Source organism: Dermochelys coriacea, chromosome 5 (assembly GCF_009764565.3).
Source record: "Dermochelys coriacea isolate rDerCor1 chromosome 5, rDerCor1.pri.v4, whole genome shotgun sequence".
Classification (NCBI taxonomy): domain Eukaryota; kingdom Metazoa; phylum Chordata; order Testudines; family Dermochelyidae; genus Dermochelys; species Dermochelys coriacea.
Genome location: NC_050072.1, coordinates 132,189,539 through 132,216,487, shown reverse-complemented (window position 1 = coordinate 132,216,487; position 26,949 = coordinate 132,189,539). Strand labels below are relative to the sequence as shown.

The following is a 26,949-nucleotide window of genomic DNA, read 5'->3' as shown; positions in this document are numbered from 1 at the left end:
AATTTTTTGTTTTCGCTGGACAGTGATTTCCTAGTGGGGTTTCAAAGGTTGCTTAAAGAGCTTCTTGCTATCTCATGATTATTTATTCAGATGTTAGAAACGGCAGTACTTGCACAGAACTCTGCTACTGGTGGCATGAACCCCAATGACAGGAGAATCTATCTATATGTTGTACAGGCACCTATCTCCGTGGTGTCGGAGTACCTCCTGATCCAGTTTCTTGAAGGGAGAAGATTTTTTGTAGATTTCCCTTAATAATAAAGAGAACTCTCAAGCAGAAAAGTATAAACAAACAAATGTATTTATTTCAGCTCTTTCATGTGCCTATTCTGTAATGCATCCGATGAAGTGAGCTGTAGCTCACGAAAACTTATGCTCAAATAAATTTGTTAGTCTCTAAGGTGCCACAAGTACTCCTTTTCTTTTTGCGAATACAGACTAACACAGCTGCTACTCTGAAACCTATTCTGCAGAGTTCTCCAATCTCTGGTTGGGGTAAACTGGTTTAGTCAGAGGATGGAAGATGAATTTCTTCATTGGATAAATGCATTAGCTGCTTGTCATGATTATTACTCGGAAAAAAGATGTAACGTGTTTCTCCTGATTCCACAGGAAGTACTCGGAACTTCACATTTCTAAAGCATCGCTGGCGGATGCTGGGGAATACACATGCAAAGTGAGCAACAAACTCGGGAATGACAGCACCAAAGCCAGCATTACCATCACGGACACCAATGGTAAGACATGGTTATTTGTTTAACGGCAGTTTAAAAGTTCTTGCATTAAAAGAGCCATCCGGCCACAAGGGTCTGTAGATGAATGAGAACCTTGCAAGCATTGCAAGAAATGCGTCCCCTCTAGACCACTCTGGAAGCAAAATAGAGATGAAAACACTTGAGTCTATTGTGGTGTAAATAAAGTAAATTAAAAAACATTAGGTCTGATGTAGATACAACCTATTTAGATTAAATTGGTCCTCCTTATGCAAACAAGCTGAGTCATCATTACAATAGCACCCTGAAGATTCCACAGAGATTGACACCCCATTGTGCTAGGCGCTGTACAAACACATAGTGAGACTCAGCCCCGGCACCAAAGACCTTATAATTTAAACAGACAAGTCCGACAAAGGGTGTAAGAAAGAGGGTAATACTGTTTCCATTATCCCCGCTAAACACTGAGGATGGAGTGGAGATTAAAGATAATCTAGGCATGGCCCAATATCTAAACAAATACTTTGCCTCAGTCTTTAATAAGGCTAAAGAGGATCTTAGGGATAATGGTAGCATGACAAATGAGAATGAGGATATGGAGGTAGATATTACCATATCTGAGGTAGAACGAAACTCAAACAGCTTAATGGGACTAAATCGGGGGGGCCCAGATAATCTTCATCCAAGAATATTAAAGGAATTGGCACCTGAAATTGCAAGCCCATTAGCAAGAATTTTTAATGAATCTGTAAACTCAGGAGTTGTAACGAATGATTGGAGAATTGCTAATCTAGTTCCTATTTTTAAGAAAGGAAAAAAAAGTGATCCGGGTAACTACAGGCCAGTTAGTTTGACATCTGTAGTATGCAAGGTCCTGGAAAAAATTTTGAAGGAGAAATTAGTTAAGGACATTGAAGTCAATGGTAAATGGGACAAAATACAACATGGTTTTACAAAAGGTAGATCGTGCCAAACCAACCTAATCTCCTTTTTTGAAAAAGTAACAGATTTTTTAGATAAAGGAAATGCAGTGGATCTAATTTACCTAGATTTCAGTAAGGCATTTGATACCATGCCACATGGGGAATTATTAGTTAAATTGGAGAAGATGGGGATCAATATGAACGTCAAAAGGTGGATAAGGAATTGGTTAAAGGGGAGACTGCAACGGGTCCTACTGAAAGGCGAACTGTCAGGCTGGAAGGAGGTTACCAGTGGAGTTCCTCAGGGATCGGTTTTGGGACCAATCTTATTTAATCTTTTTATTACTGACCTTGGCACAAAAAGTGGGAGTGTGCTCATAAAGTTTGCAGATGATACAAAGCTGGGAGGTATTACCAATTCGGAGAAGGATCGGGATATTATACAGGAGGATCTGGATGACCTTGTAAACTGGAGTAATAGCAATAGGATGAAATTTAATAGTGAGAAGTGTAAGGTTATGCATTTAGGGATAAATAACAAGAATTTTAGTTATAAGCTGGGGACGCATCACTTAGAAGTAACGGAAGAGGAGAAGGACCTTGGAGTATTGGTTGATCATAGGATGACTATGAGCTGCCAATGTGATATGGCTGTGAAAAAAGCTAATGCGGTTTTGGGATGCATCAGGAGAGGCATTTCCAGTAGGGATAAGGAGGTTTTAGTACCATTATACAAGGCACTGGTGAGACCTCACCTAGAATACTGTGTGCAGTTCTAGTCTCCCATGTTTAAAAAGGATGAATTCAAACTGGAGCAGGTACAGAAAAGGGCTACTAGGATGATCCGAGGAATGGAAAACTTGTCTTATGAAAGGAGACTTAAGGAGCTTGGCTTGTTTAGCCTAACTAAAAGAAGGTTATGGGGAGATATGATTGCTCTCTATAAATATATCAGAGGGATAAATACAGGAGAGGGAGAGGAATTATTTAAGCTCAGCACCAATGTGGACACAAGAACAAATGGGTATAAACTGGCCACCAGGAAGTTTAGACTTGAAATTAGACAAAGGTTTCTTACCATCAGAGGAGTGAAGTTTTGGAATAGCCTTCCAAGGGAAGCAGTGGGGGCAAAAGATCTATCTGGTTTTAAGATTCTACTTGATAAGTTTATGGAGGAGATGGTATGATGGGATAATGTGATTTTGGTAAGTAATTGATCTTTAAATATTCAGGATAAATAGGCCAAATCCCCTGAGATGGGATATTAGATGGATGGGATCTGTGTTACCCAGGAAAGAATTTTCTGTAGTATCTGGCTGGTGAATCTTGCCCATATGCTCAGGGCTTAGCTGATCGCCATATTTGGGGTCAGGAAGGAATTTTCCTCCAGGGTAGATTGGAGAGGCCCTGGAGGTTTTTCGCCTTCCTCTGTAGAATGGGGCACGGGTCACTTGAGGGAGGCTTCTCTGCTCCTTGAAGTCTTTAAACTTCGATTTGAGGACTTCAATAGCTCAGACATAGGTGAGGTTTTTCGTAGGAGTGGGTGGGTGGGTGAGATTCTGTGGCCTGCGCTGTGCAGGAGATCAGACTAGATGATCAGAATGATCCCTTCTGACCTTAGTATCTATGAATCTATGAAAAGAGTAACTGAGGCACATAGAGATTAAGTCTGTGGCAGTGCAGGCAATTGAACCCAGATCTCCTGAGTCCCAGTCCAGTGGCTTTCCTAAAAACCAGCCCACATCTCTAGGTAATATTCGTATGACTACGGAATGTGACCACTTCTCTTTTCACATATGTCAATTGTTGTCCTGATAGCTGGCACGTGAGAGAAATGTTTTAATGCAAGCTACGTGATCAACATATGAAGTCATTCATAGACATAAGCCTGTCTCATATACTGTCATTTAGACTTGTGATTTGAGGAATGGAGGGTCTGAGCAAGCAGAGCTCTCAAGCTTATTCAAAGTCATTTGAAGGTACAAAATTATGTTTTTCAAGGCTTCTTTCTGTTTCACTGATAGGAATTGTGACATATGCTTCTAGCAAAATTTAGTTTGTATCACTGTATATAAACCTTTTCACAATATTCTTTCTGGTTATGAACAGTTGGCAGGTATATGCTTAAATTCTGTTCCTTGGACTTGATGTTGAGTAATTAAAATGTATTAACAGTTGAAATTCAAGTAGGAGGCCTGTGGGGGTGGGGGGTCATACACCTGATTAGATCAATACAGCAACTAAAAGACAACTTTTGTCTCTTAATGTGTTGGATTTTGAAGACATCATTACAATGCAATGCATGTTTGTTGCACACTATGCCCTGAACTAGGAGGTAGGTACCATGCTAGTTGGAAAATGAAACTATAATCTTTATTTGTTAGTGTATGGTTGTGCAATGACTCTTAATGTGGATATATAGAGTAGAATAGAATAGAATAGAATAGAATATCTCAAATACTCCTGAACTTAAAAGTTTGGTCCTGATCTAAACTTTGCAGCCAGCCCTTGTCTCTCTAAAGAGGCTGATCCCTAGATCTAAACTAAATCTGATAAGCCGATATGAGTCCATACTGTGTAGTAATACTCAATTTGATAAATAAATTCAGCACACATGTGTGATGGCCTCACTGACACTGCCCATCTCAGCTGGTTCTACTAGCAAACCAAACCTCTGAGCAGCTGCTATTGTTGATGGAATTTTCCATCCAAAATTCAGGGCAGCGTGGGTAACATCTGGTGACTACAAAAGCACTGGTTCCCCACTGTCTCAGAGAGCGGTATGCATTCACCAGATTCTGATAGCTACTATACCAGTGACCTTCTCACCCCTTGTTCCTCTGCTGCCAGTGACCTCTTCCCCTTTCAACCTTAATGATAGATTTGGGATCCAACCTCTGTAATGAGGCCTGAAGTGTAGACATTATGTGGCTCCCATTCACATGTGTGGTCTGTAACTTGCCATAATAATAAAAACTCATTCAGCTCTTCTGTATCAACTTCCACTTCCATCTCACAGTCACTGAAGGAGCCTGGAAACAGCCATGTGCTGTGGCTGGCTGAGGTCTGGAGCAGTCCAAGTGCTGTTGTGGAATGTTAGCACATGTAGAGTTGAATGGAAGCCAAGCACAGTTGGTGCAGTAGAGAGGTGGGATCCCAAGTTCATCCCTGGTTGTTGGGTTTACCACCTGATGGCAGGATAGTGAGCCAGGTATAAGCAACAAAGTCTCAGTTTGCTTGTGCTGGCACGTGTATCAGTGGCTGAGAACCATTGCTTTTAACATCCATTTAATTAAAGAAAGTGATCACTGCTAGAATTTGTGTGTTTATACAGTCGCAGTGTCATAACCCCATATTCTCTTTAGAATCATAGAATCATAGAATCATAGAATATCAGGGTTGGAAGGGACCCCAGAAGGTCATCTAGTCCAACCCCCTGCTCAAAACAGGACCAAGTCCCAGTTAAATCATCCCAGCCAGAGCTTTGTCAAGCCTGACCTTAAAAACCTCTAAGGAAGGAGATTCTACCACCTCCCTAGGTAACGCATTCCAGTGTTTCACCACCCTCTTAGTGAAAAAGTTTTTCCTAATATCCAATCTAAACCTCCCCCATTGCAACTTGAGACCATTACTCCTCGTTCTGTCATCTGCTACCATTGAGAACAGTCTAGAGCCATCCTCTTTGAAACCCCCTTTCAGGTAGTTGAAAGCAGCTATCAAATCCCCCCTCATTCTTCTCTTCTGCAGACTAAACAATCCCAGCTCCCTCAGCCTCTCCTCATAAGTCATGTGCTCTAGACCCCTAATCATTTTCGTTGCCCTTCGTTGTACTCTTTCCAATTTATCCACATCCTTCCTGTAGTGTGGGGCCCAAAACTGGACACAGTACTCCAGATGAGGCCTCACCAGTGTCGAATAGAGGGGAACGATCACGTCCCTCGATCTGCTCGCTATGCCCCTACTTATACATCCCAAAATGCCATTGGCCTTCTTGGCAACAAGGGCACACTGCTGACTCATATCCAGCTTCTCGTCCACTGTCACCCCTAGGTCCTTTTCCGCAGAACTGCTGCCGAGCCATTCGGTCCCTAGTCTGTAGCGGTGCATTGGATTCTTCCATCCTAAGTGCAGGACCCTGCACTTATCCTTATTGAACCTCATTAGATTTCTTTTGGCCCAATCCTCCAATTTGTCTAGGTCCTTCTGTATCCTATCCCTCCCCTCCAGCGTATCTACCACTCCTCCCAGTTTAGTATCATCCGCAAATTTGCTGAGAGTGCAATCCACACCATCCTCCAGATCATTTATGAAGATATTGAACAAAACGGGCCCCAGGACCGACCCCTGGGGCACTCCACTTGACACCGGCTGCCAACTAGACATGGAGCCATTGATCACTACCCGTTGAGCCCGACAATCTAGCCAGCTTTCTACCCACCTTATAGTGCATTCATCCAGCCCATACTTCCTTAACTTGCTGACAAGAATGCTGTGGGAGACCGTGTCAAAAGCTTTGCTAAAGTCAAGAAACAATACATCCACTGCTTTCCCTTCATCCACAGAACCAGTAATCTCATCATAAAAGGCGATTAGATTAGTCAGGCATGACCTTCCCTTGGTGAATCCATGCTGACTGTTCCTGATCACTTTCCGGATGATCACTTTGCGGATGATACTAAACTGGGAGGAGTGGTAGATACGCTGGAGGGGAGGGATAGGATACAGAAGGACCTAGACAAATTGGAGGATTGGGCCAAAAGAAATCTAATGAGGTTCAATAAGGATAAGTGCAGGGTCCTGCACTTAGGATGGAAGAATCCAATGCACCGCTACAGACTAGGGACCGAATGGCTCGGCAGCAGTTCTGCGGAAAAGGACCTAGGGGTGACAGTGGACGAGAAGCTGGATATGAGTCAGCAGTGTGCCCTTGTTGCCAAGAAGGCCAATGGCATTTTGGGATGTATAAGTAGGGGCATAGCGAGCAGATCGAGGGACGTGATCGTTCCCCTCTATTCGACACTGGTGAGGCCTCATCTGGAGTACTGTGTCCAGTTTTGGGCCCCACACTACAGGAAGGATGTGGATAAATTGGAAAGAGTACAACGAAGGGCAACGAAAATGATTAGGGGTCTAGAGCACATGACTTATGAGGAGAGGCTGAGGGAGCTGGGATTGTTTAGTCTGCAGAAGAGAAGAATGAGGGGGGATTTGATAGCTGCTTTCAACTACCTGAAAGGGGGTTTCAAAGAGGATGGCTCTAGACTGTTCTCAATGGTAGCAGATGACAGAACGAGGAGTAATGGTCTCAAGTTGCAATGGGGGAGGTTTAGATTGGATATTAGGAAAAACTTTTTCACTAAGAGGGTGGTGAAACACTGGAATGCGTTACCTAGGGAGGTGGTAGAATCTCCTTCCTTAGAGGTTTTTAAGGTCAGGCTTGACAAAGCCCTGGCTGGGATGATTTAACTGGGACTTGGTCCTGCTTTGAGCAGGGGGTTGGACTAGATGACCTTCTGGGGTCCCTTCCAACCCTGATATTCTATGATTCTATGATTCTATGATTCTATGATCCTCTCCTCTAAGTGCTTCAGGATTGATTCTTTGAGGACCTGCTCCATGATTTTTCCAGGGACTGAGGTGAGGCTGACCGGCCTGTAGTTCCCAGGATCCTCCTTCTTCCCTTTTTTAAAGATGGGCACTACATTAGCCTTTTTCCAGTCATCCGGGACTTCCCCCGTTCGCCACGAGTTTTCAAAGATAATGGCCAAGGGCTCTGCAATCACAGCCGCCAATTCCTTCAGCACTCTCGGATGCAATTCGTCCGGCCCCATGGACTTGTGCACGTCCAGCTTTTCTAAATAGTCCCTAACCACCTCTATCTCTACAGAGGGCTGGCCATCTCTTCCCCATTTTGTGTTGCCCAGCACAGCAGTCTGGGAGCTGACCTTGTTAGTGAAAACAGAGGCAAAAAAAGCATTGAGTACATTAGCTTTTTCCACATCCTCTGTCACTAGCTTGCCTCCCTCATTCAGTAAGGGGCCCACACTTTCCTTGGCTTTCTTCTTGTTGCCAACATACCTGAAGAAACCCTTCTTGTTACTCTTGACATCTCTTGCTAGCTGCAGCTCCAGGTGCGATTTGGCCCTCCTGATATCTTTCCTACATGCCCGAGCAATATTTTTATACTCTTCCCTGGTCATATGTCCAACCTTCCACTTCTTGTAAGCTTCTTTTTTATGTTTAAGATCCGCTAGGAGTTCACCATTAAGCCAAGCTGGTTGCCTGCCATATTTACTATTCTTTCGACTCATCGGGATGGTTTGTCCCTGTAACCTCAACAGGGATTCCTTGAAATACAGCCAGCTCTCCTGGACTCCCTTCCCTTTCATGTTAGTCCCCCAGGGGATCCTGGCCATCTGTTCCCTGAGGGAGTCAAAGTCTGCTTTCCTGAAGTCCAGGGTCCGTATCCTGCTGCTTACCTTTCTTCCCTGCGTCAGGATCCTGAACTCAACCAACTCATGGTCACTGCCTCCCAGATTCCCATCCACTTTTGCTTCCCCCACTAATTCTACCCGGTTTGTGAGCAGCAGGTCAAGAAAAGCGCTCCCCCTAGTTGGCTCCCCTAGCACTTGCACCAGGAAATTGTCCCCTACGCTTTCCAAAAACTTCCTGGATTGTCTATGCACCGCTGTATTGCTCTCCCAGCAGATATCAGGAAAATTAAAGTCACCCATGAGAATCAGGGCATGCGATCTAGTAGCTTCCGTGAGTTGCCGGAAGAAAGCCTCATCCACCTCATCCCCCTGGTCCGGTGGTCTATAGCAGACTCCCACCATGACATCACTCTTGTTGCACACACTTCTAAACTTTATTACGTTTATTACGTCTTTATTACGTTCTAAATGCAATAATAAAGAATAGTCTTATGTATGTAGTAGTATTAATTATTTGAGTTCTGGTAGCACCTAGAGGATCCAGTCCTGTTGTGCTAGTTGCTGTACAAACATAAATTAGGTGGAGGTGGTAGCAGCCCCTATAGTTAATGTTCTGCACTTTCTGTTATAAGATCCTGTTTTCAGTGCTGTATAACATTATCAGACTTCACTTGTTTGGGCTGAAATTTGTCACGTGTCTGACCTGGGCTGAATTTATGTATTTATTTGTTTAAATTTCAGCTAAAATTGTTCAGCTGTTTCTGAGAATGAGATTATATTAAAAGATTGTGACGTTCCCCAGGGTACAATCTGGACTGTTGAACAGCTGTGTCCCCTCAGTTCTGGAGTGCCTTTTACACTGCTTCGCTGTGAGAGCAGCCACTCCTGGTCTGCTCACACCCACCTTCCAGCATGTAAATTATTTTCAGTTATATTGTATGAGTGGTACGGGCAGCTACTCTTGAATTACTGCAGGGCAACACCAGCCAATTCCCAGTCCCAGACTGTCCCGCAGAAATGTGCGTTTTGCACTGCCCAGCCCTCTCCTGGATAACACAAGCTCACATAAAGGCCGTCATTTTATTAATAGAAAATGATATGCATAAATCCTGTTAACTCAAATGGAGTTTCCCAAACACTTCAGTCCAAGCACACTCTGGCTTAGATAAAACAATAAAACAAGTTTATTAACTACGGAAGGATAGATTTTAAGTGATTACAAGTAATGAGGCATAACAATCAGAGTTGGTTACAAGAAAATAAAAGTGAAACACTACTGCAGGGGTCAGCAACCTTTAAGAAGCGGTGTGCCGAGACTTCATTTATTCACTTTAATTTAAGATTTTGCGTGCCCGTAATACATGTTAACGTTTTTTAGAAGGTCTCTCTCTCTCTATAAGTCTATATATTATATAACTAAACTATTGTTGTATGTAAAGTAAATAAAGATGTTTAAGAAGCTTCATTTAAAATTAAATTAAAATGCTGATCTTACGTCACCAGCCTGCTCAGCCTGCTGCCAGCCTGGGGTTCCATTCACCTAGGCCGGCAGCAGGCTGAGCAGGGCCTGCGGCCAGGACCCGGCTGGCAAGGGGCCGGCAGCCAGAATCCCAGACCAGCAGCGGGTTGAGTGGGCCAGCGGCCAGGACCCCAGACCAGCAGTGGGCTGAGTGGCTCAGCCCGCTGCCACTCAGCCCGCTGCCGGTCTGGGGTTCCATCCACTGGCTCCTGCCAGCCAGGGTCCTGGCTGCCGGCCCCTCTCAGCCCACTGCTGGTCTGGGATCCTGGCCCTGCCTGCCCTACCTTCTCCCTGGTTCTAGCCCATTCTCTTCCTCTCTCTCTGCACTGAGCTGAGGGTGGGAGTGCACTGAGCACAGGGCTGGGGGTGAAGGAGCAGGCTGGGAGTTAGGGTGCAGGGTCTTGCCAGGATCTAGAATGAGGGAGGGGGCTCAGGGTTGGGGCAGGAGGTTTGGGTGTGGAGTGCCTGGGTAGCTCCCATTTGGTGCGAGGGGTGCAGGTGGGAAGGTGGGGGGAGGGGGTGCAGGAGCTCCCATTTGGTGCTTAGGCTGGGGGTGGGAGTGTGGAGGGTGCAAGAGTCAGGGCATGGGGTCTGGGGGGTGCAGGAGTCAGGGAAGGCGGCTGCGGGTGTGTGAGGAGGGTGCAGGAGTCAGGGCAGAGGGCTGGGGGCATGTGAGGGGGGTGCAGGAGTCAGGACATAAGGTGTGGGGGGGCTGGGTATGTGTGGGGGGTGCTGGAGTCAGGGCTGGGGTTGTGGGGGGGTGTAGGGGTCAGGGCAGAGGGCTGGGAGGGTTGTGGGGGGTGTAGGGGTCAGGGCAGAGGACTGGGGGTGTGGGCTAGGGTCGTGGGGGTGCTCCCAGCTCCCTGCACAGAGCAGCTCACGGCAGGGGGATGGAGGGGATATGCCCTGATTCCACCCCCCTTCCTCAAGACCTCGTCCCCATCTCTTCTCCACCTCCTCCCCGGAACAGCGAGCGAGCTGCGGCTCCACTTCTCCCCTTCCCTCGCAAGGGCCATCAGCTGATGGGCAGCAGGGAGGAAGAGGAGGAGGGGCAGGAACCCAGGACACCGGGGGAAGAGGCAGGGGAGGGAGGAGCTCACCTGCCCTGCAGCAGCAGCTGGCAGGAGCAAGCTTCTTCACCCTGCCCCCGCTAGGAGGTGGGTGGAGAAGAGCGGGCCGGGGCGGGCAGGATCTTGAATGGCTCACTGCTGCCTGCCGGGGTCCTGGCCTGGGTTCGGCAGCGGGCTGAGTGGTGCGGGTGGCTGGGACCTGGCAGGCAGCAGCATGCCATTAAAAATTGGCTCGCGTGCTGTCTTTGGCACGTGTGCCATAGATTGCCGACCTCTGGTCTAATGTAAAAGATAAAACTCCAAGCAGAATTCTTTATAGGAACCCCAGAACTTCCACCCCTTCTCAGCAGCTGGGAATTGCTCTTGGATAGTAAGTCCTCCTACCTATTGTACTGACACCTGGTTAGGTGAAGCCTTTTGGTTGTGGAAAGTGTTCTGAGGCCCCTTCTGGGAATACATGTGCTCATTATGCAGGGACTGCACTAACTGGTGAGTGTTTAGGAGTAGCTTTTATCTGGAAAACCTTCCCATATCTATCAGACATGGGTCCCCACTGCTGGCATGCATGCTTTTTAGTCCATTTATTTCCTTATTTAAAGGCTTAAAATATCCCTCTCCAAAGCACCAAGGCATGCATACAAATCCATCTGAAAACACATTCAGAAATCCTAATGGTTGATGCAACTGCCATGTACTTTTGTGATCTCTAAGATAATTAATTACTGTAATGCACTCCTAACTGAGCTTCCCTTGAAATTAATCTGGAGGTTGAAGTGTATGGCTGTTTGCTTCCTTCATGAGACAGGAGTGAATGAATCAGAGCCCACCTTCCATGATCTGTTGAAGCATCTCACCATGAGTCCATGCCCAGTAGATAAGGCTGGGTGGGTCATATCTGCTCTCCATTCCCAGGTTCACTCAGCAACAAGATGGTGTATGTCTTGTTCACTTGTGGAACTCCATTCCCAAGGAGATCCATCAGGAATCTCGCATTGCCCGCTATTTGAGTGTTTCAGAAGCCCTTTTTGTTCTAGTCAGCTACTTTTAATTGATCTTGAGTCTACTCATCATGTTTTAACAACTGTTTTTTGTTTTCCCTATTCTCCTTCCAAGTCCGAAGCAGTCCCCTTGTGTTTGGAATGCAGGCCTGAAAACTATCAGGTTTGCCCTTATGCTGCGTTTTTTTTTCTTCCTGCCAGGCTATGCACTGTATTTGGCTGGACAGATCTTCTCGTAGAATTTGTTGGGAGATGAAAGGAACTTGAATTTCTCACGTAGGGTGCCTTATTAATAGATTTTTTTAATTTAAAAAATACAACTAAAATCAAATGATAAGAATATTCTAAAAATTACAATTTCTAGTTTCTAGCAGTCTTAATGGTATGCGGCAGTTCTTCTGTCCTCTTTTCATTTATAATGAGCGTAACTTGCCCACAAGGTACAAAATGCCTTCTTATTTGGCCTCCTTCCTTTTCACATTTGTTTCCCTAAGAAGGACTGTAACTGAGGTCAGAAAAGATGCACAAAACTCTTTTGGAGATCTATAAATAGAGAGCACTTGGATTTGAGTTCATTGTGCTAATTGCTTTTCACATACTAATTTGTCACTTTTCCTATGCAAAGGGGTTCTTGCAGCACACTTTTTACTTACTTTTATTATTTTTAAGGATCATTTTAACTGTACTAAATGAACATTGATACAGTAATATAAACTAAGGCCAGAGTTTTCAAATGTATCTTCCAAAAGTATGTAGATACCGAAGGAAGTAACTGTATTTTCAAAAGTACTGAACACCCTGCACTGATTTCAACTTTACGCATCCCAGTTTGGAAATGGTGATGTACAGCCACCATTTCATTAGTGCGTGGACTTCTTTACAGTGTAACACTATAGTGTTGGTACTATAACACCATTCAGCATGTCAAATGGAGACAGTTAAGAATTCAAGATTTCTCATGCCACCATAGGCTGGTCCATGGAATCCACTATCCTGCCTCTGGAGGTAGCCAATGTCTGATACTTAAGAGGAAGGCAAATAAAATCATAAATGAAACCCAGCCTTACAAACATTAAATTCTATAGTGTACCTGGCCAACTGTGCAATGCATTTCATGGAAGAAAAATCCCTTTGTGGCCCAATATTGATCAGTCTGAGGTTTGATTAGAGCAAGAGACCAGACTACCTCTCTCTTGTGTGTTTGGCGAGGCCAGGCTAGGAATTGTGGGGCAGATTCTCAGCTGGTGTAAATCAGCATCGCTCCATTGCCGCCAGTGGAATCCAGCTGAGGGTCTGGACCTAGCTGCATTTGTTTTAATGGTGCAATTTGAGTAGGAAGAACAATGTCACCACTTCAGCACCCCTCAAGAATGGATGAGGAGGGAAGGAGCTATGAACATAGCTGTGCAGGGGGAAAAGATGTGTGTGGGCAACTTCCATTCCTTTGGCCAGCTTTCAATGATTAAAAGATTAAATGACAGCAGCAACCACTCAGATCAGATCAGGCAGAAATATCCCTAGGAATTTGGATTAGGGGCAGAGCTCTCGCAAGCACCAGGAAGCATGACCTCAAAGGAGCCATGAGAAACACAGGGGTATCTGAGTAGCAGCCATGTTAGTCTTTATCCGCAAAAAGAAAAGGAGTACTTGTGGCACCTTAGAGACTAACAAATTTATTTGAGCATAAGCTTTCGTGAGCTACATCGCATCCGATGAAGTGAGCTGTAGCTCACGAAAGCTTATGCTCAAATAAATTTGTTAGTCTCTAAGGTGCCACAAGTACTCCTTTTCTTTTTACAGGGGTATCTCTTTCGTTTGGAACTTTCTACAGGAATATGAGTCACATAAAAATGACCAATCTATCAATTCCAAGGAGCTAGAGGGGAAACCCGTAGGGATAACTAGCTCAGCTTTTCAATGATAAATAAATAACATGAAGATATGAATGGACAGATCGTCCTTTTGGTATGTCAGCAACATAACCCTAATTAATTGTTTGAAATAAAATGTTTAATAACAATGTTGCTTGGTACTCTACAGGAGCTACATGAAAGCCAACACTTGGAAAGTGAATGAAACATGCTAAAAGCAATTCCTCCATGTCCGATTATATTTTCATACATACACTATATCACTAAACATAAATGGGTATCTCACCAAACTCCTCCATAGACCCCATACTCGCCATAAAACACTGCAGAAAGGGAGTGCAGAGATGTGGCAGTGGCTTCTATATGAGACGATGGCACCAGGAGTTATCCCTTGAGAAAGGCACTCTCTGTTCTTAACATGATTAGGATCCCTTCCTGGAGCTTTGGATCATCAGAATCTCTCTGCCAGGCTCTAGAGGAGGAAACTCCCTCTATTCCAGCAGGACCCTTTGCGTGTGAGGGAAATGGGATCTGCCTTTTATTCCAGGGATCCTCCTCTTTCTTGGAGTCCCTGAGGGGAACACTGCTTAGGAGTGGATTTCTCTGCTCCTCGCTTTGCCTTCCTGTCTGTTTCCCCATTTATCTGTGAAGCCCCTCCTCCTCCAGGCATGGCTAGCTGACTGTGCCAGAGGGGCCTCGGTTCATAGGGCAGAGCGTTGCTGACCTGGTTTGTGCGGTCATCTGTTTAATGTCAGCTGGATCAGGTATAATCCATTAGTGGTGTCAAATCTGTGCCTCCAGCTCTTATGAAGGCATGGACACAATGGGTGTCAGCCCACCTTTGGGAATGATTTGAAAGGGTGGCATGTCAGGTCAGACTCCAGCAAGTGGACCATTCAGCTGAGTTCACATAGCACTTGCTGTCGAAGCGCTTAGCCCTTCTTTCTCAGAAATCCCGGCACAGCTTTCATGGATGAGAACAATGGATCAGAGTGAAGACACAGCGGGCAGTTTGTGCTGATGAGCGCTTCCTGGTCTTTGCCTTCTCTTCAGTCACCTGCCAGGGAGAGAGCGCAGACTGGGTCTGGCTGGGGGGATTGAGACGGTGGGAGTGAGGTGCCACAGAGAACTCCTTCCATGTTACCTCAAAAAACCCAACATTTCACTTGCCTCTCCCTCTGCAATTTTTGCCTAGGGAAGTGGAGGAGCAACAGGCAAATGTTTCCATTTTCAGAGAAGAGTTTGTGTCTTTTGTTTAAGTCCTGACAGTGCAGCGCCTCTCACAGACCTTAGATGTGCCCCAAGAGGAAGGGGATATGTGCATAGGTGCTGGAACTAGAGGTGCTTCCCCACCGCCTGGCTCGAATTGGTTTCCATCATATACAGGGTTTACAGTTTGTTTCAATAGCTCTCAGCACTCCCACTACAGAAATTTTTGCAGAACCCCTGAATATGTGGGGGGGGGGGACTTACAATGGACGGGGCTATTCACATTGTTGCTGTTGATGGAGACCAAGATGTGAAGATGAAGAGAGGGCCAGAAGCCACTCTCCAGATCACCAGCTCCTCACAGTGCTGAAGATCCCACTACTGAAAACCTCCTACTGCTCTTCTGCTTCTGCGAGCTCTGGAGGCTACCTTCAGGCCACCTTCCTCTTTCTCCTCAGCCTGTTTTCTACAGGTGTTGTGCGGTGTGGAGTGCATCACAGCAGTGGTGCAGCATGCAGTCCCCAATAAGCAATAATAAGCACCTGTTGTGTTTTACACCTTCAGCTGTGAATGTTACGACCCGCGCTTGATGCTGTGTGACTGTGCCACCTGTTTTCTGAATGTGGTTCTTCTGGAAGCCCTGTTGGTGCCGAGCTTCTGGTCATATCTCCCATTACAAATGCAACTCGCTGTCTGTATTTGTGGAAACATGGGCTAAGCTTTGATTGATACTGCTCAGCCTGTAACGACAACGATGAGAGAGGCTCCACCAGCTCAGCACAGGCACTGAATGGAACACTGTTTCTTTAAGAAGAAAAGAAAATGTTGCTCCAATATGGCCTGATGCAGAGATGTCTGAGGTGCCAGACCTGCCGTGTCCCCTCTCGTTTTTAACAAGGGTTAATTGTTTGGGCAGCTCAAATAATATATCAGTGCACTGTCTCCATCCCTGGCAAGCTGCATAGAGCCTTACTGGTGCCCAGCCATGCACCCTCACGTGCTATGACCTTGTTTGACAAGATTTTGACCCTAGTATTTTATATGCATATGTACACTATTCATTTGCAGAGCACCCACCACAGAGTAGTGGGGGAGCACTTCAAAACAATTTTTCCGGCATCATGAGATAATTGTGGACCAAGTGTTCCAGAGAAACAGTAAATTTGCCAAAGGAAACTGGGCTACAAGGGAAAAAATCCAAACAGAAGAGCTAGTGAAAAAGGGAGGCCAGAAAGGTGAACAGATCCTAATACAAAGGCCTTACATCAAGCTTTGATTGCAGCTACATTGAATGAAATTACATAGACTGGTTCTTGATCTTGGTCATGTCCATGTGCAACCTCAGGATCAAGAACAGAGAACAATCTAGTAGTCTTATTTGCCTTGAAAGAAAATCGTGGACAGATGTCCCTCCACTAACTCATGCCTCGATAAGGGATTTCTGTATCTTTGTAGTACTACAGAAAATGGGAACAGTCTGAATGTCTCAGGGAGTTGGAATATTTTGAACAATGTGACAGGGCTGAACAGTTGGGCACAGACCACAGTTGTTCAGGAAGATCTAGCACTATGCTATGGCCAGTGGCTGTTGGAGTTCTTTTCCCAAGTGTCTTCTGCGATCTTCTTCTGTATTCCTTTTGTCTGATCTTCTGGAAGCTTGCATGCTTAAAATTCTAAGCAGGATGTTCCCGATACTCCTTGAAATGGTGGCATCCATGACCCTTCTCGTTCTCCAGCCAAGCATGAAGATATTGTATTACCAATGGAGTTGTAACTTGTGCAGAGATAAAGAACTTTAGCACCTCAGTGCTTGATAACTATCTAGACAACTTCAGAAAATGTACAGTCCAGGAACATGTGCTGAAGAGCGTTCTACTCAGTCAGACATCACAATAGCATATTGTGATATGGATATTCAGTGCTCTGGGTCCCCACAGAAACCCGCTCTAACGGAAAGCCATCCTTCTACTTATTAGACACTCTGCTAACTATTTAGCAAGGAGCTAAGTGCTGGTACTATCATGTACCATTGCCGCTGACTTTTATATCAACAAGCAAAGTGGGGAGAAGCCTATGGCATTATGCCAAGAGCAGTTGTTCCCTGGGACTTTTGCATAGCAACAACTTGACTCCACTTTTGTGCAACATGAATGCTGGCTTCCAAAGCAGAGTCTTCCACCTCCACCATGAGTGGGAGTTGTCTGTGCATGTGAGTTAGAAGATTTCCATGAAGAAGAGGAGGATACCATTGGATATATTCATGAACAAGTAAAATAGGATGACCAGAAATTTTTCTTTGCAAAATCCAACTGCTTACAAGCACAAAGACTCAATACACTCATTGAACTGTTCCATAAATACAGCCATTTGTGTGCTTTTCCTCAGTTGCCATGGATCCATTATTCCCAGATGAGAATGAGAGACTTGAACAACAGGGTCATTTTAGCCATAGATCATCCCGAGTTTTCCCCCAGGAAGCTATTTTACTACTAGACAGTCAACGGCCATAGGCATCCTTGCCCCCTGAGGCTGAAGTCTGAGCTTGCTTTTTAGAGCTTCAATTTTTTTCTTGAGCCAGTCCTTTCTTAACAGATAAACTGTTTTTTACTGCTAAGAATGATGAGTTCAGGATCTTCTGAAACCATATTGTAACCTCCTGTTACCTTTTATGTTTTACAGAGCAGTCCAGCAAGACACCTGTATCAACAGAAGGAGCAAAAACTTCCTCACGTAAGTCAAATTAAATGGTCTTGTCTCTCTCCAATTAGTTCTTCAGAGCTAGGTCTGCTCTCTCTAGCTCATTCTGCATATAACAATTTGCCTGGAGCCAGAGCTCCATTATGTGCGAGTGAGAGTGACTTGAATACTGGCCCTGCATTGGTGACTTTAAAATAGGTGTGAACTATTTTTTAATCCTTTAACGTGGAGGTGCTTTTTAGCAAACAATTAAAGAAGGGGCTAAGCATAACTTCCAGTGTCTCTGAGCTGTATACATTGTCCTATATCGTTCACTGCAACCCTCAGTGTGCTGCAGCTCACCTGGCCTCTTCTTGGGTTATAGGTTATAGGTTATAGGTTTCTAGTAACACTTTAGCTGCTTCATCGGAAATGCATCCGATGAAGTGAGCTGTAGCTCACGAAAGCTTATGCTCTAATAAATTTGTTAGTCTCTAAGGTGCCACAAGTACTCCTTTTTTTTTTTTGCGAATACAGACTAACACGGCTGCTACTCTGAAACCTGTCACTTTAGCTGCTGGAACACATCTTTACACTTGGTCCATAACAGAATCTTTCTAACTGGCAAGTAACTGTATCTGACTCTCTGCCTGTCATGTGCATTTTGTAGGATGGCAGTGTCACATATGTTCATGTTTCCTTGCAGGCTACACGATGATTATCTCACATTCATGTAAGATGGGTCCTCAGTGGCTATGTGGCCCAAGTAGGTTCCTGGCTAGCTCATAGTGACACTTTCTTGTCCCTTAGTGATTCCATATGACCTGTGTGATCACGTCACCAGCACCTCCTTTATCTTTCTCCTATGGGTGGCTTAACCTGACCGGATCTGCAGTCTGGTACTGCCCTTGTGCAGGTTTCATGAATGCAGGTCTTATTCTTGGTCTGTGCTTTTACTACCTTTGAGGCTGTTTCAGTCTGGTCTGAACTCTTCTGTGTATAGCCCAATTGGTGGTCCCTCTCAGCATTCTGCCCTTGAACAGCTCTGCTGTTAAGTGTTCCATGCGTATGAGGGGCGTGTTTCTAGGCTCCAGGGGCACTCAGACTGGACTGTCTTTCTTTAAAAAAAAATTAAAAAATTAGTGTTACTTTACAAAAGGTCCCTGTATGGTAGATGGTCAATATAACATTGTAGTGATACTTTATAAATGGTCATGTCTCTCCTACCATGTCTGGATGAGGAAGTTGTAGACTGGGGTGGATAAGACATACATCCCACAGATTTGTGAAATTGCACAGATCCGGGCTGGCAAAGGGACCGTGGTCTTTCGCTAGCTCTTCTGGAATGTCATATCTGGTAGGGTTACCATATGTCCGTATTTTTCTGGACATGTCCAGCTTTTTGGTTCTTAAATCACCATCCGGGAGGAATTTTTAAATATCTAAAAACGCCCAGGATTTTGCCAATATTATTTTTCCCCAAAGAAGAGTTGATCATTCAAGAAAGAGAGTGAATGTTGATTATTCGAGAAAGAAAGTGAATGTTGATCACTCGAGAGAGTGTCCGGTTTTTTCCCCTAGCTTCCAGCACATGCGCCCCGAAACAGCTGTTCTGCGTGGCTGGGAGGGAGGGGGAGGAATGCAGCGCACTCAGGGGAGGAGGCAGGGCCGGTGCAGGGATTTGGGGAAGGGGTCCAGTGGGACAGGAAGGGAGCGGAGTTGGGGCGGGGACTTTGGGGAAGGGGTTAGAATGCGGCTGGGGAAGGGGTGGAGTTGGGGCGGGGCAGGGGGGCATGAGCAAATCTCCCCCTCTCTCCCTCCCCCCGTAGAGTGTCCTCTTTTTTGAATGTTCAAATATGGTAACCCTAGTAAATGGCAAAGGCTGCTTTTAGTCAGAGATGACAACATTTATAGACTAGATCAAGGAGAAAATTGTGACCACAAGAATTTGCATTGAGCATGCCTGCAGCCTGTCCTTTGATGCATCTCTGTGTGTGGTAGCTTAGGAAATCTTGGCACTGGTGTCTAACAAATGCCCATCAGATGATCCAGGATTCGCTCATGTTCTCAGTGTGGCTGTCAGTATTGCTTCACTTGAGACATGTTAGACCAAACAGTTAATAGAAAGGGCTCCTGTAAGCACTGGAGCCAGTTTTGTTCAGAGGAGTGTCATGCTGGCCCTTGCCTGCACTTCGCTTTCATTTCCTCACCCCCTGTGATGTAAGAACAAAACCTGTACACAGCGCTTCTTTCTTCACATAAACTGCGATTTTGCTACTTGTGTTCTTCCCACTGCCTGCTTCTGTACAGGAATATTCTCCTCTTTGCTGTGACTGGGGCAGAGGCTATGATGTGGTCTCTGAGTGTTCAAAAGGACATTTGCAACTAAAATACTGCACTTGCAGATTTAATGCCAAATAGTAAATATCAAAACTACTTTCCACCAATGGGAGTATTAAAGTGCATAAATATGATGACTACTTATCAAAGAACTCTTTCCAGCCACTGTCTCTCTAAAATTCTGAATAGAGTGTTGGCCACTTAGCATAGGAGATCATCTTACTTTGGTATGGAGTCGGGATGGGTCGGGATGACTCTATTCAGCTCTTGTACATCCAAACATACCCACAAAGCTGTTAATCCTGGATCTATGCTACTTCTGCTCTGTAAATCATTACAGAATCCTCTAGCTGTTTCAGAATAATTGGGATTTCATACACCCTGCAATACAGATGAGCACTTGGTTGATTGGAGATGGACTAGTGTACAGTGCTCCTGTTTAGACTGCCACCATCCAGTTGCTTAGGAGTGTTGCTTTTGTATCTTTGGAGCTGAAGGAACTTGCAGAGTCACCTTAACGTCAGGTGTGGTTTCCCTCTACATGATTATTCCTTTTGGGCCTTATTCTCAAACCCCAATGGGCTATAAATATCCCATTCATCTGGTGTACCTACTGTGACCCACCCTGTGACCCTGTGATCTCTACTAGGAATATGGCAGTGTGTTTAACCTCTGCCCAATGGTCTATCAAAAACCTCACTATACATTCTTGGCGTTGTTGTTCAATGCCGGGCATTCCTTGGCTCTGTCTTCTTCTCACTGGTCACATGGTGTTCTACTGCTACCACAAGTAAAGTCCTCTTTCTGCATGGGTTCTGTATTGTTGCTTTCTAGCTGAGATGCTGTCCTGCACCTTTGCATATGACTACTGTACTCATGTGTTACACTATATATTGCCAGACCCTCGAGGGATAGAACTTTTGCAACTCCTAAATACATGCCCTGGTTTTGTTGCATGCATTTGGGACTTGTACCTTTTGTCTCAATAGGTCTGGGCCTGGTTTGACTGACCCATTAGCCTGCTTCCATACACTAATTGCTTCCAGTAATTTTTCTGAAGTCGACCCCATCATTATATGTCTCCCAGAACTGGTTGCTTCACCTGCCCTACAGATTGTGATTCACTTCTGCCTGCTTAAGTCTGCTTTTCTTAATTCTTTCTTTTTTACCACATTGTGCTGCCACTAAGTACAGTTTTGTTCTTGAACATACCCTCCTTTCACAGTTTTGTGTCTGTGCTCCCTTCCAGCTGTGGATATGTCCAAAACTGGTGGCTTTCGTAGATGCTGCTCTCTTTTTAGTCACAGCAGTCCCTAAGCACAGCTATTATTTCATGTAGCCTTGAGGATCCATTTGGTGTCGTTCTAGAGAGTTACTTGCTCTTGGCATTTCCTTGCTCAGTACGTAGAAGAGAATGGCCACTTTCAGGCCCTCTGCTTTCCGGCTGGCCCCTGATTCTGTCACAGGCAGCTGAAAACGTTGTTCCTATCACTGCCAATTTTTTCTTATGTTTCCCTCCAAGGACAATGGATCATTTTTGCATTAATTGTTTATTCATGGTGTGCCCCTTGCTGTAGTGACTTTGAAGTGCCTCTCTTTCTGGAGTTGTTTTTCTTTTTTTTTCCTTTGGTGGTTTTCTTTATTTTTTTTCTGGGGAAGATAAGTTCAAGATCTTCCAATACAATGTGATTTTTTTTGTATCTCTTTATGACCTTCTTGTTACCTTCTGTGTGTTGCAGAGCCCGTGCTTGGGATACAAGCATCAACAGAAGGAACTAATGCCTCCTCCTGTAAGTACATACAAACAGTTCAAGTCTTTAAGAACTAGCTCTCCAGGCACACATTTTCCTCTCTAGCTGCATGAGTGGATAATGAAGTTATCCCAGAGATACAGTAAGTGATAGGGAGCAACCCATTTGCATATTGGGACTAGCAATATATTTTTAAGTGTCAGTGTTCGTGAATGCTATTGTATCAGTCTTTGAGCTTCAGAGCCAGAGCCAGAGATGGTCCAACCTTTACAGCCTGAGGGCAAAATGTATTATTTCAGAAAGGTCGAGGGGCCATACTCAGGCAGTGCAGAGGGAGAGGAAACCACCAAAGTCCCCTACTGGGAATTTCCCCATTGTGGGGGAGTCCTGTATAACTGATTGGACAATTGGTAGGGCGGGGCTCATCTTCCTCTGAACCACTAGGAACTGACTACTGCCAGGGTAAATGGACCATTGGTCTGATGATCCCTCATGACAGTTCAAGTGTTTCTATAAAATGTATTCTGCACAGTATAGCAAACTATATATAGATGCCCTTAGTTCATGTTTAATAGCTACTGTAGGAGCATAATATGGCATTTTCAAAGCCAAATGCCTGGACATGGAACTCAGAATATTCTCTGTACTTAAAATGAGAAATAAGATTAATGCCTGCAGATTTTTTTCTAGCTAGTGGATTGATTGGTGCTTTTAACTGTGTGTCGAGGGAAAATAAGAAATTAGAGGCTGGCAAAAATCTTTCAGCCTGCAAGGTCAGAGTAATAAATGGGATCTTACATTTTTGAGGCATAACAGCAGGGCAAAAAGACAACCCACCTGAAAGGCATCCTCAGGACTGGGTATTTAAAATAGCCTCTTAGACTTCCGTAACCTAATTCTGCTCACACACTGATGTAAATGAGGAGTCACTCCATTCAAGTCAGTAGAATTAAACAGGAAAACTGTTGAGAGAGCACAAGTAGACCCTACAGCCTTGCCCCTCGGGTAGACAAAATGCTCCCAAAGCAGAATGGTCGTGTTTTACATTCGCTTTGCACATGGGTAGACACTGACACACAAGGCATGGCAAGGTGAGATGTTTGAAGATTAGGCCCCCATATATGGTATGAAGTTATTTAGGGTTTTTTCCTGATTTGACTGGGTCATGCCCATTTCACAGTAGTTGTTTTGAATCTTGTAACAGACACAGGAGGTAAAATAAACTCTTTCCTTCCACCACATTGAGAAGATTAGATGTTGTTTCAAAAAACATACCAGCAGTGTTGCCATCAGCCAAACACAAGAAAGAATCTCAGAACATTGCCCTGGCCTAAATTTTCTTAAGTGACCAGTGATCTTAGGTGCCTCATTTTTGCAGGGACCCAACTTGAAACATCTTAAGGGTGCCTGGTTTTCAGTGGGCGGGTGCTCACCACTTTCTAAGATCATGTCCCTTTAAGGTGTGTCAAGTTTGGCACCCAAAAATTGAGGTGCCCTCCTCAAAATCACTAGTTCCTTTTAAAATGTCGGTATTGGTGCTTGTAATTAACAGTTCATCTGGATCAGTAGAAAAGAATTCAGTCAAAACCTGTTCATATCTTCTTTCATCATGCAAGGCTCAATGGATGATACTAACTTACCAGTGATAGCACTGTCAGGTGGTTTGTTTTCCAAATTCAAAGTAAATTATACTTACAGGATAGTATCCATTAAGTTTATTTTTTATTATTCAATACTGAAAACTAAATTATAGCTTTTATTTTTCTTGTCACTGTAATTCTGTGTGATAGAATTTCCCTTGCAGGATTGGATGAGCTAAGTGAGCAAATCACTAGTAATTAGAGGCCTTTGCACTATCATTAGCAAGGGCTGCTGAGGTCATCTGAGCAATTAAGGGATGGAAGTCATTTTTCTTCTGTTTTTAGGGCTGCAGTGACCTGAAACAAATCCCTCACAACCCAAACTCTTTTCTGTACGATGCTGGTGAGGGAGAAGTAATTCTGAAACTTTACCCTCAAGACAACTCAGTGCCTTGGTATCACGTGCTTTTAGTTAACTGCATGCTTAAGACCAGAAAGGAAAATTTGGTTGGCTTTGCAGAATTAAGAGAATTGCTGTAAAAATGCTCTGCTTCATCACCATGACAGTCAAATATTGTGTTGCATGGCCTTGCTCTTATTTTACAAAGTGTCCCTAAAGATGTATTCTTGCTTGTAAAATTATAATGTGATGAGATTCTAAAGTGACCATGTGCCGTGATAATGCACCGGACAATTAGTGGAGTACCAGTCATAATCAGAACCTTGCACAGGAAGGAGCTCTGCAGCAAAATCTCTGCATGGGGAGAAGTGGGTGGGTGATCTCTGTGTATTGGATGTTCCATAGAGTGTTTTGCTGGGCACTGTTTCTGTGTATGCTGTATTTGCACGAGGAAGAGTTTCCGAGCACTTTTGACCTGCTGGTATTCCAGGGGTTGGGATCAAGGAGTGGAAGTCAGTTATGTTGGGATCTTAGCCAGGATCAGCGTGGGGGAACTGTTTGCAGGACAGAAGAGTCAGATGGGCTTGCGGCTGAGGGGAGAGGAAAATCAGACCTTGGAAGGGCTTAGGTGGTTCTGCTTCATGAGGATGGCAGGGAGTTGTCCAAGGATTTATGGAAATGCGAGGGGCCTTGAAATGTTGTGGAGAGACAGTGGGAGGGTGTGGTGGCTGTCAGGAAGCCAGGGCGCCTGTTGGTTGGGAGAAGGCGAAGAAACTGAAGAGGAGGTTTCTCTTTTTCATTCTTCCACACAGAACAAGTGTCATCCTTGATGTTCTAGGGGTAAAACTAGTTCAAACTAATGAGCAATAGCAGTGGGAAACATTGGACTTGAAAAGAGTCAAAACCTGTAAGAGAGTCAAAGGAAAGATTCAAACCTCAGGGGAGAACATTTGTCTGAAAGGGTACTGCTGAATAATGAGGATTCCTCACTCACAGGGACACCTGTACTGATGCAGTGGAATTATTTCCATATGGCCTTGATTCCACAAAAGCCCCAACTTTATTTTTCCTAAAATAGATTCTCAACAGTCCTGTTCGGAAAGTCCTGGTTCAGAAAACCCATGTGAGCTACTTAACCGGGTGTTTGACTGTCTTTATTCTTGAAAAATAAAAAAGAGAGAGGAAAACCCCAACCCTTTTTGGACTAAACTCCAGCCTTATCATTCATTAAAGACCAAACCCATGCAATGTGTGAGAAGGCAGAGTATTTGGGCTCTAGGTGGATGAAGTGCGGGGGGGGGGGGTTAGAAAGGTGAAATCCAGCACCTCCAACCTGGAGAAAGGATCTGGCGGCAATGCAGCTCTTGCCATAAGTGCTGGTGCTAAGGGTGCAGCTGCATCCCGTGGCTTGAAGTGGTTTCCATCATATACAGAGTTTACAGTTTGGTTTATATTGTTCCAGCACCACTGGCTTCCTCTTCTTTGAGTGCCATTGTGTGGATTGAAATAGCAGCTGTGGTTCTTCTCTGCCAATTGTGTCCACTAGTCCACATGCATCACTGCCTGCTGTGCAAGCCTATGACAAGCCAGGCCAGAGAGCTCTTCCAGGGTGTGCAGGAACTTCCACACAGCTGCTCCTCCCATGGTCCTGCTATGTAGTCTCTATTCTGATCTGAAGTGGAGGGCAGCACCTGGTGTTGACCCTCTGCTCTCTGGATGAATTTCACTTTATTTTCTCCTAAATCTAAATTACAAGAATGGCCATGCTGGGTCACACCAATGGTCCACCTAGCCCCAGTATACTGTCTTCCGACAGTGGCCAATGCCAGGTGATTCAGAGAACAGGGCAATTATCGAGTGATCCATTCCCTGTGTCCACTCCCAGCTTCTGACAGTCAGAGAGGCTAAGGACATCCAGAGCATGGGGCTGCATCCCTGACTATCTTGGCTAATAGCCATTGACAGACCTATCCTCCCTCAACTTATCTAGTTCTTTCTTGAACTCAGTTATAGTCTTGGCCTTCACAATATCCTCTGGCAAGGAGTTCCACAGCTTGACTGTGTGTTGTGTGAAGAAGTACTTCCTTTTGTTTGTTTTAAACCTGCTGCCTATTAATTTCATTGGGTGACCCCTGGTTCTTGTGGTTTGTGAAGGGATAAATAACATGTCCTGATTCACTTTCTCCCTATCCATCACGATTGTGTAAATCTCTGTCCTGTCACCCCAGTCATCTCTTTTCCAAGATGAACAGTCCCAATCTTATTAATCTCTCCTCACATGGAAGCCGTTTCCTACCCCTCATCATTGCTATTGTCGTTCGCTGGACCTTTTTCCCATTTTAATAGATCTTTTCGAAATGTAGCAACCAGAACTGCACGTAGTATTCAAGATGTGGGTGTACCCTGAATTTACATAGTGGCATTATGTTATTTACTGTCTTATTATCTATCCTTTTTCTAATGAGTCCTAATGTTCTGTTCACTTTTTTGACTGCTGCTGCACACTGAATGGATGTTCTCAGAGAACCATCCACAATGATTCCACAAGATGCATCCAAAGAGCGTGCACAATTGGAAAAAAGAAAGCCAGCTAGCTCTAATAGTCAGTTTAGAGATGTGACATGTCAGCTAGCAGTGCTCATCTCTTCTATCCATAGATAATAATTTGTTCAATCCATCCCAGACATAACTAGATATCTTCACAACTTTCCAGTTTTTCACAGTGCAATAATGCATTTTCCAACCTGCATATTAAGCGGAGCAGATTCAGACAGTCACAGGAAAGATCACGCAAAGGCATTCTGGCTGTAACACTAACTCAGGCTCAAAATTGTGTTTCCATTAAAAATATACACATTAAACAGCAAAAACTATATTGATTGTATTAGGAGATTGTATTTTTAATGTGTTAATGTGAACTTACACTGTCAAAGATAACTGTCTCACTATTCAGTAGCCTGCATATTAAAATGTTGTAAATGAAATCACATGCTTTTTGCTAGTGATGGGTGAACAGCTTCAGGCCAAATAAGAATAGGCCCAAACCTTCCTCCATCTCTCAAATTGTACCCAACCCCTCCATAAAGATTAGTAAAAAGTGTGTGATAAGAACCTCCCCTGCACACTTGCTAATTATTTCTCTCCAGATAGATGCTCAATAAGGACAACCCTCTCCTGAACTATAATCCTTCTTCTGAGCCCCGCTGCCTTCTAAGTTAGCAGCAACCTCAGATGGCCCTAGGATCTACAGCACTGAATGCACTGCCCTTTGGATACTCTTAATCAGGCAGCCTTCCTTGTGAGATTTAGGAGCTGGAGATGAAGCCTTCTGCAAAGAGCTGGACAGATCCCTGTTATCACAGGTGGGCACTGAGTTTTGCGAGGGGAAAGAGAAAACTTTTCTGAGATAAAGCCAGGAGGTTTTTGGAGAGCTCTCCCAGTCTGGGGGCATCCTTACAATAGGGA

At 44.6% G+C, this 26,949-nt stretch overlaps 1 protein-coding gene across 7 annotated transcripts in view; it reads left to right on the top strand.

Annotated features, from left to right (window-relative positions):
* NRG1 (neuregulin 1) overlaps positions 1-26,949 on the top strand; it is a 761,379-nt gene that overhangs the window by 559,052 nt on the left and 175,378 nt on the right. For 5 of the 7 annotated variants that reach the window (XM_038403298.2, XM_043514726.1, XM_038403303.2 and 2 more), the window contains 3 exons: positions 613-737; positions 17,417-17,467; positions 21,493-21,543. In XM_038403298.2, the coding sequence (XP_038259226.1) occupies positions 613-737; positions 17,417-17,467; positions 21,493-21,543 (227 nt within the window). The remainder of the gene's footprint in view (positions 1-612; positions 738-17,416; positions 17,468-21,492; positions 21,544-26,949) is intronic. The other 2 variants (XM_038403299.2, XM_038403302.2) reach the window with 2 other exon arrangements.